Genomic DNA, 16,589 nt, shown 5'->3' on the forward strand with positions numbered 1-16,589 from the left:
GATCTCATTATCCTTATAAAAGTCCAATCATTCTTAATACATTGTTGGCCCCATTAATATCTTCTGGAAATGAACTCCATAGGTCAAATACGCATTGTGTCAAAAAATAGTTCTTATTAGAAATTTTAAATCTGCTACCTTTAAAGTCCCTTTTTTCTTGTGTACATTTAACATGTCCCTATTACTTTCTAAAGTAAACAGTCCTAATAATTTTAGTCTCTCTTCATATAGAAATCTTTCCATGCCTATTTATTTTTTATCACCCATTTTTGAGCCCCTCTTTTTCTGCTAGAGCCTTTCTAAAGTGACCAGAGGTGAGCACAGTATTCTGTGTGAGAGCATAGCATTGATTGGTATAATAGAATTAAAACATTTCCCATGTTATTTTCCATCCAATTTCTCATGCACCCTAATATTTTACACCAGTGCAAAGTGAGTACAAAGTTGGTGTAAAACCCGATCTTTCTGATTTGGTAGCATTTGACATCCATTTTGGACTGGTGAAAATGTCTGTACAAGGTGCAGAGCAACAAAGGATTGGTTAAACATAGGGCTGGAAGGAATCATTGTGATACTATAGTCTGCTGTCTTATATAACACAGGCCATAGATTTCACTTATTGATTTTTGCATCTAATCTAACAACATGTGGATGAATTGGAACATATCTTTGTAGCAAGACATACAAATCTTGATTTAAAGGCTCCCGAATGATGCAGAATTCATCACAGTCTTTTGTCAGCTGCTCTGATAATCACTTTCTGTCTTATTTCCAGTTTGAATTTAGCTCACTTCAGTTTCCAAACCTTGTGATATTTTTCCGCTTGATGAAAAAGTTACTCATACACTACCTTAATTCCATCTTAATGCAGATTTTTGCCTGGGAATATAATTATAAAAACTGAACACAAGAGTCATTGATAGCTTAGCCTAATTACAAACTAATGTCTTCAAATATAGGCCATTACCATAGCCTGTCTGCATCTGTGATTTATAACCCCATCTTTGGAGTGATCACCTCAGTGCCTGATCAGTCTCTTCCACCCCTATTGGAAGTGGAGTCCCAAATAGGGGCATTTTTCCCTCCATTCCTTCGAATCATGAAACTGACTTCCCTAACTGAAGGGTGGGGGAACCAGTTCTGAGGTGGGACAAAGCTACCATGTCCTTAGATGCCATCTCTTCAAATAATTCACTGTTTCTGTAGGCCTCACTGGTTCATTAGCTTTGTCCTTAAGATGCTGCTCTGTGCTCGAGGGCCGTGAGCTGCTTGAACTGGGTTTATACATATGTCACTTGGCAAGTAGTCAGGCATTTTGCACACTCTGAAGCAAACGGTGTAGCCCCCACACTTGTTAAACTGCTGCTGGCCTTCCACCTTCATATTTAAAGTGGATTTTTTTTCTCTCTGTCACTGGGTATTAGATTGCTCTAGGTTTTATCTTTATCTTTAAATTTGAGGTTAACCTTTTAAAAAAAATATGGTTTATTCAATTTATTTGAATGGCTATTCTTTATTTAGTCTACTAATGGCTAATTAAGCTGCCTACTCCTCCTCCCCTGTTGATGAACTCCCGCCCAATCTGAATTCCCTTGTGCTCACTCTGTCAGTACTTCTCGCTCTCATTCTGTCTGGGGCCTCTCTCTGCTCACAGCATTCTTTGTAACTGTAAGATGTAAAAAATTTCCAGACAGAAGTGTGATTTTTATGTTGAATGTTTCCCTTTGAAGGATGAAAATATAAATGAAAGGAAAGAACTAACAAGGGATGATGCATTAAAGTTTAAAAATAATATATTTAATTGGAACTTTAGGAAACATTTTCCAGTAATTGGAAAAAATGGAACAGTTCATCTTGCAAGCTCTACAAATAGTCTGTATGGTCACAGAGAAATTGTACTGCACATGTAAAGTAAAATGTAGTTTCCACTTTGCTGCGAATTGTACCCAACAGTTCCTTTTTGAAGTGTACCTTCCATTATTTTTATTTGGGGGCACAGAAGAAACTGATACAAAAATAAAATCTGTTGCAGAATTTCTCACAGCTTTTAAACCTTTCAGTTAATCACACTGAGAACAAATCCTGATGCAGCTACTCAGAACAGACGGTTCCAATTCACTCAAAATCAAAAGAAAGAAGACTCAAAAACATCAACATCAGTCACCAGTGTCAATCAAGCCAGTACATCTCGGCTAGAAGGACTGCAGTCAGAAAACCACCGCTTGAGAATGAAAATCACAGAGGTATCATTTATTGTATACACTAAACCAGATAATTCTGTCCTGTGGATGAAATACTTTATTTGTGTCGCTATAAAGCTGTATAAAGCTTAACCTTACTCATTTTTTGCAACTAAAACCTCATAATTTTAGCCTGTGTTTTTAGAGAAAGAACAATGGTTAACAAGTGGAAAAGAATAAAATAATAAGTATTGTTATACTTATAACTGATTTACTCAGGAGATGAGACACTTCATCTCATCACAGATGATACCTGTATCAGCTTCACGTGAAACTTCCCTCATTTTTGAGAATTCACAACAGATGCATCAACTCCTGTGTTACCCGTAGAAAGACTGAATGCTTCTAGTTTTATGGATGTAGTTGTAAAAGTGCAAACCTAATATCATGACCAGAATGGGACTCAAAGAGTAGGCATGGTATATTTAAATTCTTGATTTTACCTTGCAGCTTCCCAGTAATAGTTCCACTTTTATGGAGTTGGTCAAATACCCCAGTTTGGAGATAACATAAGCAGGGTGGTCTAGTGGATAGGATACTATATTGTGGATCAGGAGATCTGCAGTCTGTTCCCATTTCTGCTGCTTATTTGCTGTATGACCTTGAGCACCTCACTTCACCTCTCTGGGCCTCTGCTTTTTCTTTTTAGACTGTAAGTTTCTTGGGGTACAGACTGTCTCTTTACTATGTGTCTGTACAGTGTCTAGCAAAATGGGGCTCTGATCTTGGTTGGCGCTTCAGGGTACTACCATAATATAAGAAATATGGCTCAATACTTCTGGTCTCTGAATATAAATATCAAAATCCAACAGATGTGGGTCTCCCCTCTTACTTGGTGATGTATTAAAAGAAACACAGCAGCTTTGTCTTCAGAGAGATGGCAAGGGGACCTGCTGCCCCCATAAGGTCCATGGTAAGGTTTTTAGGGCAATTAGATGCATACCCTACCTCCTCATTTAGCAAGAAGGTAGAAAAGGCCTTGCTCCCATTGTTACCCTTCTGCAGCTGAGCCTGGAGCCTGATTCACCTCAGATGGCACAGTGTGCACTAATGAGGGAAAACCATGGTTCTCCTGCCTATGGTTGCCTTTAGCTCAATTACAGAAAAATGACCTCATAAAAGGAGATTCTCTTTAGAAGGTTAAAAAGAAGTGAAAATACCGTTTAAAAGAATGTTGTTTGCAGTGTTGGTGATACCGGGATATTTAAGAAGAAAGGTGGGTGAGGTAATATCTTTTATTGGACCAACTTCTGTTGGTGGAAGAGAGAAGTTTTTCAGCTTACACAGAGCTCTTCTTCAGGTCCTGTGTAAGCTCGAAAGCTTGTCTCTTTCAGCAGCAGAAATTGGTCCAATAGGAGATATTACCTCACTCACCTTGTCCCATTTAAAAGAATGAAATGCTTCCTTGACTATGTCTTGACTATGGTCACTTCCATGATGCCACAATTTGGGGAAATTCCCCCTTTTAATTGCCTAAATTAAACAAATTAGTTACTTATGTCAGTAATACTTGGTTATTGTTATACGAAAATGTTATTCATAGGGTGAGTGTGTGACATGACTCCAAGGAGGCACAGGACACACAAAAGCAGTTCAGGGAGAAAGGGAACACATTTTCACCCTGAGGATTCTGAGTTGGTGATGGGCAAGTGTTGCTCCCAGCACAACTTAAAATAGGCCAGGAGTTACTCTAAGTTCTGGCAGCTCTGCCTTGGCTGTCTGGGTAGCTGTGCAACCTGTAGCTGTCCATAATCTGTATAGCAACATACACTATAGAAATCACTCAGCTTTCTCTGACATGCCCCATCCCACCCCAACACATACCTTGTGCGTAGGACCTGCACTGAGGAATTCTCCCAAAGCTCCTTGTGGTGCCTTTAGGGTCCTATACGCTGGCTCAGTGGCATACAGGGACAGGAGCAGCACTGAGAATCCCTCCCATAAATACGAAAGCCAGAGGCATCATTATGATCACCTAGTTGTAACTCCTGCATAACATAAACTTGATTATATCAATCTCTCGTATAAATGCTTTCTCTTTGCGTCATGTTATCAAATATTTTGACATTTCATATATTATTTAACTACTGAATCTGCAAAATTACTGAATATTTCTGTCTGTTACTGCTGCACTGACTCAGACAAGGTCAAATGTAAAAATAACTGAGAATGCCTACAAAGGGCTGTGTTCAGCTTGTTGTGGAAATCAATGTAGTAGCCACCTATACTACATTTGTAGTGTATATGCAGTGAGTGAAACTAAGAGGTTTCCATGCTAGGCATTCCATTGTCCAAGGGACTCACATTCCTATTCAGCAAGACAACAGTGTCATGTTAAGTAAAATTTGCTTAAATAAAACGTAAAGTACTAGATGAAACAGCAGCTTGTTCTTTTCATGTGTGCGTTATCTCCAGCAAATAACAGTATTTACTGGCTATTTAGAGTCCTATGTGAACAGCTTTCCACTTTAATTTATTTTGGTACAATTAGCATGCCTTTTATAGGTTGAATTGGGGTGCTATTAAAACTCAGTATTTGTCACACTGCAGTAATTGCAATACCAAGCTGTCAACTATTCTAATTATAGAAAGCTATGCATTTACTGCAAATACTGGAAGCAGTGACTTGAGTTTTTAATGGTTCCCACTCATTATGTTTCTTATACTGTGGTTTTGTTTTACAGTTGGACAAAGATTTAGAAGAAGTTACTATGCAGCTACAGGACACACCTGAGAAGTCAACCTACATTAAGCAGAACCACTATCAGGATCTTAATGACATCCTCAGTATACGGAACTTTACAGACAGCAAAGGTAAGAATCGGTCATGTCTGCTAAGAGCTTGGTCCTACAAGGTGCTAAGCAGTCTGGCCCCAATGGATTGGCTCCAGAGGGTTCAGCATTGTACAGGATTGAGTGTTAAATTATTAAGTTTCATTTTGCAAATATGCAGAATCAAATACGAAGCTATACTGTGTTCACTGCTTAGTTATCTCACTGTATAAAATGACCTTATCCTATTGTGTGCTCTAAGAGCATATCATATGCAGTAAAATATCTTAAAGACATTTTTAAAAAATGTTCAGAATCAAGGATGTTCTATGTTGCAGCAGGAATAGAGAGTCATAGAGGGTTTATTAAAAAGGCTTTCTTGTTTTATTTTGGATGTTGTGACAATTAACTAAGTCAGTATTAAACATGACCTGACCTGACCTGACCTGACCTGATCTGAAGAAGAGTTCTGTGTATGCTCGAAAGCTCATCTCTCACCAACAGAAGTTGATCCAATAAAAGATATTACCTCACCCATGTTGTCAGTATTAAACATGTGAAACCCAGTTTTCAAACATGATGGTCTTATTAGGGTGTCCAAATTTTGCTTTTGGCAAAAAGGCACATAAAAGAAATATTGATATGCTTATATTCTGAGTGCTGATCTGAGCTTCCAAATGTAGGATTGGAGACATTTGTGTTCGAAAACTGTTACCTAGAAATAGGTTGTGCTAGAAAGGAATTTTCGTGACTACTATAGCTACCCCTCAGTTGCTTCCACCATGTGTTTTACATCACTCTCCAAAGAAATACAGGCAAAACCATTACTTTCATTAACAATGTTTCACTACTGGGAAGCAGCATGACCCACTTGAGTCATAGTCAGTACACCTTGGTTCTATTTCTGGCTCTGACATTGATCTGCTTTGTGACTAAAATAGGAATAATGATGTGACAAATCGGGAAAATGGTTTATTATTCTTATTAATATTATGAATGACCCTGTTTCCCTGTTCCATTTGGTATTGTTACCTGCCTGAATGCATAATCAAATCAAAGGAAGCTGTAAAAGTGGGGCTGCTGAGAAACCAAGGAAGGGTAAGCAATGACACACATTAGACTGCCTCGAAGGTTCCCGCCACACAGAAGTTAAGAACAACAGATGGGCCATCGACTGCAGGAATAAACTACTTTGCTAGAACCATCCAGACTAAGGCGTTTCACTCTTCCCAAGGCAAGGGCTGAGATCAAAATACCCTAAGGAGTTAAAAAGATGCCCCTAGCAGAAAGCGGGAGTGCGGATGAGAGTGGTCTGCTCAGCTGGAAGCTGACAGGAACGCAGTGTCAGCCTGTAATGTGCCTGACAGACAGACTGACTTGAGAGTCACAGTCTGCGGCAAGATAGCTGTAATTTGGTGCACAGAGGGAACAGAGACACCAAGGCTAAGGCTTTGATTACACTACAAAGTTAAGTCGATTTAAGTTATGTTGACGATCATCTTCCGCTGTAATTAAACCACTTTTGCACATCCACACAACAGTCTTTGGGACATTGGAGCGCGTCCATAGCTGGTGCTCTTGCATCGACAAAGAGAGCAGTGCACTGTGGGTAGCTATCCCACTGTGTAACTAGTCACCATTTGCCACTGGGTGCTCTAGGAAGGGATCGCAGTGCCTCATAGGGGCGGGCTCACCATTCCATGAGGCAGTTTTCTCCACCCCATCATTCTACGGGTTTCCAACTGTGTTTCACACAGCTTTTCAACAGCCCCAGTAAACTGTGCACCCACCATCTCTGTCTGAAAGCATGGATCTGGCACTGCTCTCCAATGCTATGATGAGTATTATGAAAACAATGCAGCTGATCCTGCAGTATTTCATGAGTTGTGAATCTGATGATGACACATGGTGTCTGCCCCGCTATATGCCTTGGAGAGAAACAATTCAAGGTTGCTGTTGGCATTCATGGAGCAGCAGCACATGGTGGACCTTCAGTACTGGGCTCAGGAAACAAGCATTGAGTGGTGAGATCATATCATGATGCATGTATGGGATGATAAGTAGTGGCGGCAGAACTTTTGGATGTACAAAGCCACCTTCCTGGAACGCTGTGTGGCGCTCGCCTCTGTCCTCTGGAGCAGGGACATCAAAATGAGCTCTGCCTTCATGGTGGAGAAGTAAGTGGTAATAGCTGTGTGCAAACTGGCAACTCCAGACTGCTACCAATCAGTTCCAAATCAATTTGGAATTGGGAAGTCCACTGCAGGGGTTGCAGTCATGCAAGTGTGCATGGCCATTAATTGCCTTCTACTACGAAGGACTGTGACTCAGGACAATGTGCAGGAAATGGTGGATGGCTTTGCAGCAATGGGATTCCCTAACTGCACTAGGGCAATAGATGGCAGGCATATCGCCATTTTGACCCCTGACCACCTTGCAATGGACTACATCAAAAGAAAGGGCTACTTTTCAATGGTAATACAAGCACTTGTGGATCACCATGGTTGTTTCACTGACATCGACACGGAGTGGTCAGGGAAGGTGCATGAAGCAATACAGAAAGCTGCAAACAGGGAATTTCTTTCCATACCAGAAGATTCTAATTGGGGATATGGAAATGCAAATTGTGACCCTGGGAGACCCAGCCTACCTCTTGCTCCTGTGGTTCAGGAAGCCTTTCACTGGAAGTCATGACTGCAGCAAAGAGCACTTCAACAACAGGCTCAGCAGGTGCAAAATGACCGCTGAATGTCCCTTTGGCAAATAAAAAGGTCACTGGCCCTGCATTTTTGGAAGGTTAGAACTCAATGAGGAAAATATTCCCATGGTCATAGCAACCTGCTATGCTCTGCATAACATTTGTGAAACCAAGGGCGAAAAGTTTCTGCAGGGGTGGAGTGCTGAGGTGGATTGGCTGGCAGCCAGATACCAGAGGTGTTCGAGGGGCTTAATGAGGGGCTATACGAATCAGGGAAACTTTGAAGGACCATTTTGATAATGAGCCTTGTAATGTGCCTTTGTATAATGCATTGAGCCAGGGATTCCTTTCTTGCACCATCGTATGACCCTTGTAATGATTGCTGTGTGTGCATTAATTGTTCTCTTCTAAAGCATCGATTGCAACTGTGTATGAATTTCAGCAGCAACAACCGTGTGTTGTAGACAAATAAAGCTTCATTTTTCTATAAATATATTTTTATTCATCAGCTATACAAACATTTCTATTTTCTACAAGGGACATGACATTGAAGAGCACTTTTTTAAATAAAGCTCTCACAGCTGGGTGTATGTCCAGCTGTCATTGTGAAACATGTCCCTGGGGTAGAGTGCCTGGGGTACTGGACCAGCCCAGGAACATGTGAGGAATGTGGGGAGGAGTTTGGGGAGGTTATGGAAGGCAGTTCTGTATGGGCTGCAGGGGGAAGTGAGCACAGATGTGTTCTGCCTAGAGAACAATCAGGGACCTCAGCATGTCTGTTTAGTCCTCCAGCAGCTGTATCATCTGCTCCCGACCCTGTATCCTCTCTTGGCTATCTGCTCTGAGTTTTTCACTGAAAGTCTCTCTCCATGCTCTCTATACGCTATCAGCAGCAACAGACGATTGCAGCACCTTCCTAAACATGTCTTCCTTACTCCTTCTGGTTCATATCCTTATCAAATGGAGCCGCTCAGCCAATATGCAGGAGGAGACACTCAAGAGCACATTTGCAGAAGCTTAAGAAACAATAGACAAAGACACTATTGTGAGTGCACTCACAGCTTTGATTCATACAAATTAGATACTCCACTTTCTCACTTTCCCTTAGCAGGTACATGCATGGCAAGAGTCCCAGCCATGGTGAGTTCAGCCTACGGGGAAAGGGGCAAGATGAGACAAAGGGTGTGAGGGCTCAGAGGGTTATCAATACAAGTGCCTAGGGCCACTATTCTGAATACTGGCACTGTTTTCCACAGGTGGGGGTGGTAGCATCTGATATCTCACTCCTGATGATAACCACGGATGCAAAGGTGCAGCTCCTGCATGCTCACAATTACAGACTAGGTCCATTTGCTGCTCACCTGTGTACTGCTTTGGTTCCTGCAGATTGGTGCCACAAAGTTTTCTATCATGGGGGACGAAACAAGACTGCCCTCCCAAGGAACCTTAGGCAGAGGATTGAAGTTTCCCAGAGATAACTATGAAGGATTCCCAAGACATCCCAGTGTGCATCAACAAACTTTTTCACAGTGCCACCTCTGCCTAGCTGCACAGAGGAATGAGAAGCAGTTGCGAACAGTGCTGGTGTTGGTTATTTCTATCCCTCTTCTACCCTGGAAGAAAAAAAAAGCAGAGCTCTACCTCATGTCTTCCCTGCAGTCTCAAAGCACAATGAGTACTTACCGGAGCTCCCCTCTCCTGCATCAGGTGCACCAGAGCCAGAGTGCTGGGACTGGCTAGACCCCTCTGAAGTTAAAAAAAGATCCTGGCTTGCCACACCACTGGATGTCCCTGTCACCTGTCCCCCATGCTCCTCCAACTCCACTTCCTTGTCTACCACTTTGTCCTCAGGATTCACTCCGCTGGCCACTGCCTACAGCCCCCTTGAGTATCCATGAGGCTCTTGGCGGTAGAGGTGGGGTCACCACTGAGGATGCCATGAAATTCCTTGTAGAAGTGGCAATGTCTTTGGCAATGCACCAGACCAATGATTGGCTTCCCTGGCCTTCTGATACTCCTGCCTCAGTCCTGGATCTTAGCACGGCACTGCTGCATGCCCCTTTCATGCCCCTTCTCCTCCATGTCCCAAGCAATCTGCCCATAGGTATCAAAGTTCTTATACCTGGAGCGGAGCTGTGACTACACAGCCTCCTCTCCCCATAGACCCAGCAGATCCAACAACTCCAGTGTGTGTTTGCTGTGGGGAGTCAGCATGGTCAGTTGGGAAGTTGCTATGTGAGCTGTCCATGCCAAGCAAACAGGAAGTGGAATTTCAAAAACTACTGGGCTTTTAAAGGGGGAGGGGTGCATGTCTGTGTACCTGGCTGCAGGGCAGCGGAGTTTGAACTGGTGACCAGAGCGGTCACAATGGGCATTGTGGGATACCTCCTGGAGACCACTTACAGCAACATAAGCAATGCAGCATCTATACTGACACTGCTTCACTTTAACTTCATCACAAAAAGCTCTGTGCCTCTTCCCCAGGTGGTTTATTCTGTTGGCGTAAAAGGAGAGTTAAATTGGCAGGAGGAGAATTGCAGGATGTACACCTCCACTGTTCTGTCGACAAAAGCTGACTTTTGTGAACAAAACTGTGTAGTATAGACATGGCCTAAGTCATGTCTACCTAGGCATAAGTAATATAATACTTATGTATATACTTATGTGTATAGGTCTCTTCCTACTCTTATGTCCATTTGGGCAAAATAAATCATACTTCCCCAAAATAATTTCTAGAGCATAGGTTTTTGAAAAATATACAATTTTGATTTATAAATTGTCAGTGATGGAGAATCCATGATGACCAGTGATAAATTGTTCCAATGGTTAATTACTTCCACCGTTGAAAATGTAGGCCTTATTTCCAGTCCGAATTTGTCTAGCTTCAACTTCCAGCCACTGGATCATGTTATACCATTCTCTGCTAGATTGAAGAGCCCATTAATAAATATTTGTTTTTCTTCATGTAGTGTTCCTATAGGTGCTCCACTCTAGGTGCATCTGCACTCCCTGTGCCTTCGATTGGAGATTTTTCATAGTGATGCCCATGTGTTTTACTTGGCCTCATGCTCCATACCATTTCTATATAGCATTGTGTGGGCTTACTGTCAACAGTTCCTTCTGAACCGCCCCCAACTTGAGACGGAGCCTGGGTTAGTTGTTTGAGTTGAGTTTTTTGCCTCAACTGTGTTCTCTTAGCTTTTGTAGTCAGTGTATTACAGTAGTTAGCACTTAGTAGTAGTTTAGCTATAATCAGATTTTTTACAAAACTATATTTTTTTAAAAGTTTGATATATATAGCTTTTCGATAGTCCCACCCACCACTTTGGGAGGATTTTTACCCTTTCCAAGGGTATGCCTTGTTCTCCTTGATTCAAGTGTTCCCTGTCATGCCAGGAGGCAATCCCAGTGAGCTGCAATGGCACATGAACCAGCAAACAGAGCTGAAAACATGGGAGTTTGGGTGGGCCTTACGGGCAGCGGTAAAGTTTTGTGAAGTTGTGTGTCTTTGTTTTTGTTTTTTGTTTTATTTTGTTTCAGTTGGGTTTTTTTTTTCTTTCTTCTTCCTTCAGTATGCAGGAGCTAGTACTGTGCGGTGTACTGAGATCAGCTGATCCAAATTAAGGGGTGGGGCTTCCCTAATTAGGGGCCCTATAAAGGCAGCCACTCAATCAGGCAGTGGCACAGGAGCCAGCAAAGAGAGTTGAAAACAGGGGAGTTTGAGTGGGAGTTTAGGGAGGGATTGTGTGGTGCTCTGGTATTTTTGGGGTGCTCATTGGGGGTTGTTTTGGTGGTTTGTTTTTGCTTTTGTGTCTCTCACTGACAAGAAGTAGGGGGAAAGACTCTGGCGGATACAGAGGCGATAGTGGTAGTCACTCAAGCAGTGGAAGAGCCAATGAAGATAACTGGATATGGAAGCTGCAGGATGTACATGATCCTGGAGGGGGTACCTCAAAAGAGCTTTGTTTATATGAAGTGCCGCCTCATAGAGCTGATGGAAGAGAAGATTCGAGGGTTGGTGATGCAGGTGGAAACTCTGGTTGAGTTTGCCAGCAGATGATGGAGCAAAGGAATGAGGAGGCTGAAGGGAAAAACCCAGACGTGCAGATGGAATCAGGACCAAAGAACTCTGAGGGGAGAATGCTGGGTAAGGAAAGTGGCCAGTGGAAGCATGTGACAGCAAGAACCCAGCAGAGGAAAAGACAGGCTAATAAAGGAGAAATATAGCTCAGGAAACATGTTTGTGGAGTTGGAAAATGAAGAAGAGGCACAGCAGGTGGTTACTGAAGGTGGGAGGGCAAGGAAGAAGGGAAGAGAAGCTAGTCCTGTACAAAGAATGGATGAGCCAATGGAGATACCACCAAATAAGAGCTGCAGGAGGATATAGGAATGGTTGCAGAGGACTGCAAAGGAGAATAGTAGAAGAGATGACTTGCAGCCAGAAAGAACAGGGGATAGGCTGGGGAATCACACCCTGATGAGGAAAAGGCAGGTCTACGTGATTGGGGACTCCCTGCGGAGAAGAACAGACAAGCCTATAACCATAGCTGATCCGGAGAACAGAAGGGTGTGCTGTCTGCTGGGTGCTAAGATACGGGATGTGGACCTGAGGCTAAAGAGGATTCTAACGGGAGCAGGAAAGAATCTACTGATTGTCCTTCATGTGGGTACAAATGATACAGCTAGATTCTCGCTGGAACGTATCCATGGAGACTGTGCCAGGCTGGGGAAGACTCTTAAGGAAATTGAGTTTCAGGTGATCTTCAGTGGGATTCTGCCTGTCCCTAGAGCACAGTTTCTCAACCTGTGGTACGTGTACCCCTGGGGATATGCAAGACACAGGCAGGGAGTACCCAGGGAAAAACAGAGTGAAGGAGAGGTGGGCGGCAGCTGCCAACTTCTGCGGCAGGCGGGCAGCAGCCCCCGCTTCCCACTGGGTCCCAGCTCGGAAGCAAGCGGCAGCCACCGGCTCTTGTGGGAGGTGTGCAGCAGCCGCCCACTTCCTGCCAAGTCCAAGCTCCAAGCTGGGAAGTGGATGGCAGCCTCCAGCTTCCGGGGAAGCCTCCTGCATCTCACGATCTGGGCTCACATCTGGGTGGCAGCCACCCATGCCCTATCTCTGAGCTGAGGGACAGCCTCCAGCACACCGTCTTGAAGATGGGCAGCAGCCGCCTGCCCACATCCCTGGATCCCAGCAGCGCGGAAGCCTCCTCTGACTCAGCTCATATTGGGTGGCAGTCGCCCACCTCCCAGGCTGGCAGCCAGGCAGCAGCTGCCTGCAACTTGTCCAGGTGGCAGCCCCCCTCCCTGGCTCAAAGCCCAATGCACAGAAGACTAGCTGAGCAGTTACATTGACAACTATGACAGCTCCAGATTTTACCAGTTAGTTACCCTCTTTTCCTCTCTATCTCTCTCTCTCTCACCCCTTCCTCCTCTCAAATCTGTGGCAAAAAATTTGGCACGACGCTTTATGTTCCCCAGCATTGGCATGCTGCTCAAAGCCGCCTAGCTTTGGCCAACATCACCTCTAACCCAGATACATACTTGAGTTGTGCACCCTTGGTGTAAAGGTGGTAACCCTACCCACACGAGATCTGACATCTGTCATATCACAGCCTTATATACTCAGCCCTTCTTCCAACATACGACTCATATTAGCATGTAAATATAAAATCCTGTGGAAAATTGAGTGTTGGGGTACTTCTTAAAATTTTCAGAAATTAGGGGGTACTTGCTACTTAGAAGGTTGAGAAACACTGCCCTAGAGGAGGACAACAAAGGTGTGACTAGATTCTGATGGTCAACAGATGGCTCAGACAGTGGTGCTATAGGGAAGGCTTTGGAATATATGGTCACTGGGAGGCATTTATGGACAGAGGACTGTTCTCTTGGGATGGACTTCACCTGAGTAGGGAAGGAAATGCACACCTAGGATGGAGGTTGGCACAACTGATTAAGAGAGCTTTAAACTAGGGAGTTGGGGGACATGGTTGGGAGATGCCCAGGTAATCTCCATGCCTGATTTTAGCATTGAGAGGAAGGAAAATGAAGAAAGAAAGGACACAACAGTGGGGAGCAGAATGGACATTAGGAGGAAGGGTGGTGTAGATATCAGTCTAGTAGGCGATATTGGCAGTAGAATGACTGTGCCAAGTCAGGTAAGGAACGTGAATGAAGCCAAACAGCAAAAATTAAGATGTTTGTATACCAATGCGAGAAGCCTGGGTAACAAAAAGGAGGAACTAGAGCTACTGGGAGAAGAAGTGAAACCAGATATTATTGGGATAACAGAAACTTGGTGAAATAGTAGTCATGACTTGTGTACAAGTATTGAAGGTATGTGCTGTTTAGGAAAGACAGATGTAAAGGCAAAGGTGGTGGAGTAGCATTGTATATCAATGATGAGGTAGACTGTAAAGAAATTAGACGTGATGAAATTGATCAGACAGAGTCTGTCTGGGTAAAAATCATATTGGGGAAGAAAACTACTAGAGTTTCACCTGGGACGGTGCTTGGGGTGAGCTACAGACCACCGGGATCTGATTTGGATATGGATAGAGACCTCTTTAAGGCTCTTAATGAAGTAAATACTACTGGGAACTGTGTGATTATGGGAGATTTTAACTTCCCAGATATAGACTTGAGGACAAGTGCTAGTAGTAATAAAAGGGCCCAGATTTTCCTGGATGTGATAGCTGATGGATTCCTTCACCAAATAGTTACTGAACCAACAAGAGGGGATGCCATTTTAGATTTGGTATTGGTGAGTAGTGAGGACTCATAAAAGAACTAGTTGTAGGGGACAACCTTAATTCAAGCGACCATGAGCTAATTCAGTTCAAAATAAATGGAAGGATAAACAAAAACAGATCTGTAACTAGGGTCTTTAACTTCAAAAGGGCTAACTTTAAAAAATAAAGGGAATTAGTTGGGGAAGTGGAGTGGACTGAAGAACTCATGGATCTAAAGGTGGAGGAGGCTTGGAATTACTTCAAGTCAAAGTTGCAGGAGCTATCTGAAATTTGCATCCCAAGAAAGGGGAAAAATTCATAGCCAAGGGTTGTAGACCAAGCTGGATGAGCAGGCATCTCAGACAGGTGATTAAGAGAAAGCCTACAAAGAGTGGAAGATGGGAGGGATCAGCAAAGAAAGCTACCTCTTGGAGTTCAGAACATGTAGAGATAAAGTGAGAAAGGCCAAAAGCCAAGTAGTTGGACCTTTCAAAGGGAATTAAAACCAATAATTAAAGGTTCTATAGCCATATAAATAGGAAGAAAACCAAGAAAGAAGCTAAGCACTGAGGATGGGGTGGAGATTAAAGATAATCTAGGCATGACCGAATATCTAAACAAATATTTTGCCTCCATTTTTAATGAGGCTAATGATGATCTTGGGAATAATGGTAGGGTGGCTAATGGGAATGAGGATATGGAGGTAGAAATTATCACATCCAAGGTAAAAGCCAAATTTGATCATCATAATGGGACTAAATTGGGAGGGGCCGGATAATCTGCATCCAAAATATTAAAGGAAGTAGCACATGAAATTGCAAGCCCATTAGCAAGGATTTTTAATGAATCTGTAAACTCAGAGGCTGTACCATATGACTGGATAATTGCTAACATAGTTCCTATTTTTAAGAAAGGGGGAAAAAATTATATGGGTAACTACAGGCCTGTTAGTTTGACCTCAGTAATATGCAAGGTCTTGGAAAAAAAATTGAAACAGAAAGTAATTAAGGACATCGAGGTTAACGGTAATTGGGATAAAATACAATATAGCTTTACAAAAGGTATATTGTGCCAGATCAACCTGATCTTTTTTGAAAAGATAACAATTTTTTTTAGACAAAGGGAATGCAATGGATCTAATTTAACTTGATTTCAGTAAGACATTTGATGTGGTTCCACATGGGGAATTATTAGTTAAATTGGAAAAAAATGGGAATTAATATGAAAATTGAAAGGTGGATAAAGAACTGGTTAAAGAGGAGACTACAACAGGTCATACTGAACTGTCAGGCTGGAGAGAGGTTACTAGTGGAGTTCCTCAGGATCGGTCTTGGGACCAATCTTATTTAACCTTTTTATTACTGACCTTGGCACAAAAAGTGGGAATGTGCTAATAAATTTTGTGGGTGACACAAAGTTGGGAGGTACTGCCAATACAGAGAAGGATTGGGATATCATACAGGAAGATCTGGATGACCTTGTAAACTGAAGAAATAGAAATAGGATGAAATTTAATAATGGAAAGTGCAAAGTCATGCATTTAGGGACTAATAACAAGAATTTCTGCTTTAAGCTGGGGACGCATCAGTTGGAAGTGACAGAGGAGGGGAAGGACCTGAGTGTAGTGGTTGATCACAGGATGACCATGAGCCACTAATGTGATATGGCCATGAAAAAAACTAATGCGGTCTTTGGATGCATCAGGCGAGGTATTCCCAGTAGAGATAGGGAGGTGTTAGTATCATTATACAAGGTGCTGGTGAAACCTCATCTGGAATACTGTGTGCAGTTCTGGTCCCCCATGTTTAAGAAAGATGAATTCAAACTGGAACAGGTGTAGAGAAGGACTACTAGGATGATCTGTAGAATGGAAAACCTGCCTTCTGAGAGGAAACTCAAAGAGCTTGGCTTGTTTAGCCTAACTAAACGAAGGCTGAGGGGACATACGATTGCTCTGTATAAATACATCAGAGGGAGAAATACCAGGAAGGAAGAGGAATTATTTAAGCTCAAGTCCAATGTGGACACAAGAACTAATGGATATAAACTGGCCATCAGGAAGTTTAGACTTGAAATTAGACGCAGGTTTCTAACCCCCAGAGGAGTGAAGTTCTGGAATAACCTTCCAAGGGAGCAGTGGGGGCAAAA

The 16,589-nt window shown here is 42.9% G+C and overlaps 1 protein-coding gene across 1 annotated transcript in view; it reads left to right on the plus strand.

Annotated features, from left to right (window-relative positions):
- Nucleotides 1-16,589, plus strand: part of GABBR2 (gamma-aminobutyric acid type B receptor subunit 2) — a 761,509-nt gene that overhangs the window by 727,310 nt on the left and 17,610 nt on the right. The window contains exons 16-17 of the mRNA XM_067569912.1: nucleotides 2,061-2,243; nucleotides 4,925-5,054. Coding sequence (XP_067426013.1) covers nucleotides 2,061-2,243; nucleotides 4,925-5,054 — 313 coding nt within the window. The remainder of the gene's footprint in view (nucleotides 1-2,060; nucleotides 2,244-4,924; nucleotides 5,055-16,589) is intronic.

The sequence above is a fragment of the Emydura macquarii genome, unplaced genomic scaffold (genome assembly GCF_026122565.2).
Source record: "Emydura macquarii macquarii isolate MOO-44397 ecotype Brisbane River unplaced genomic scaffold, CSIRO-AGI_Emac_v2 contig_2948, whole genome shotgun sequence".
NCBI lineage: Eukaryota > Metazoa > Chordata > Testudines > Chelidae > Emydura > Emydura macquarii.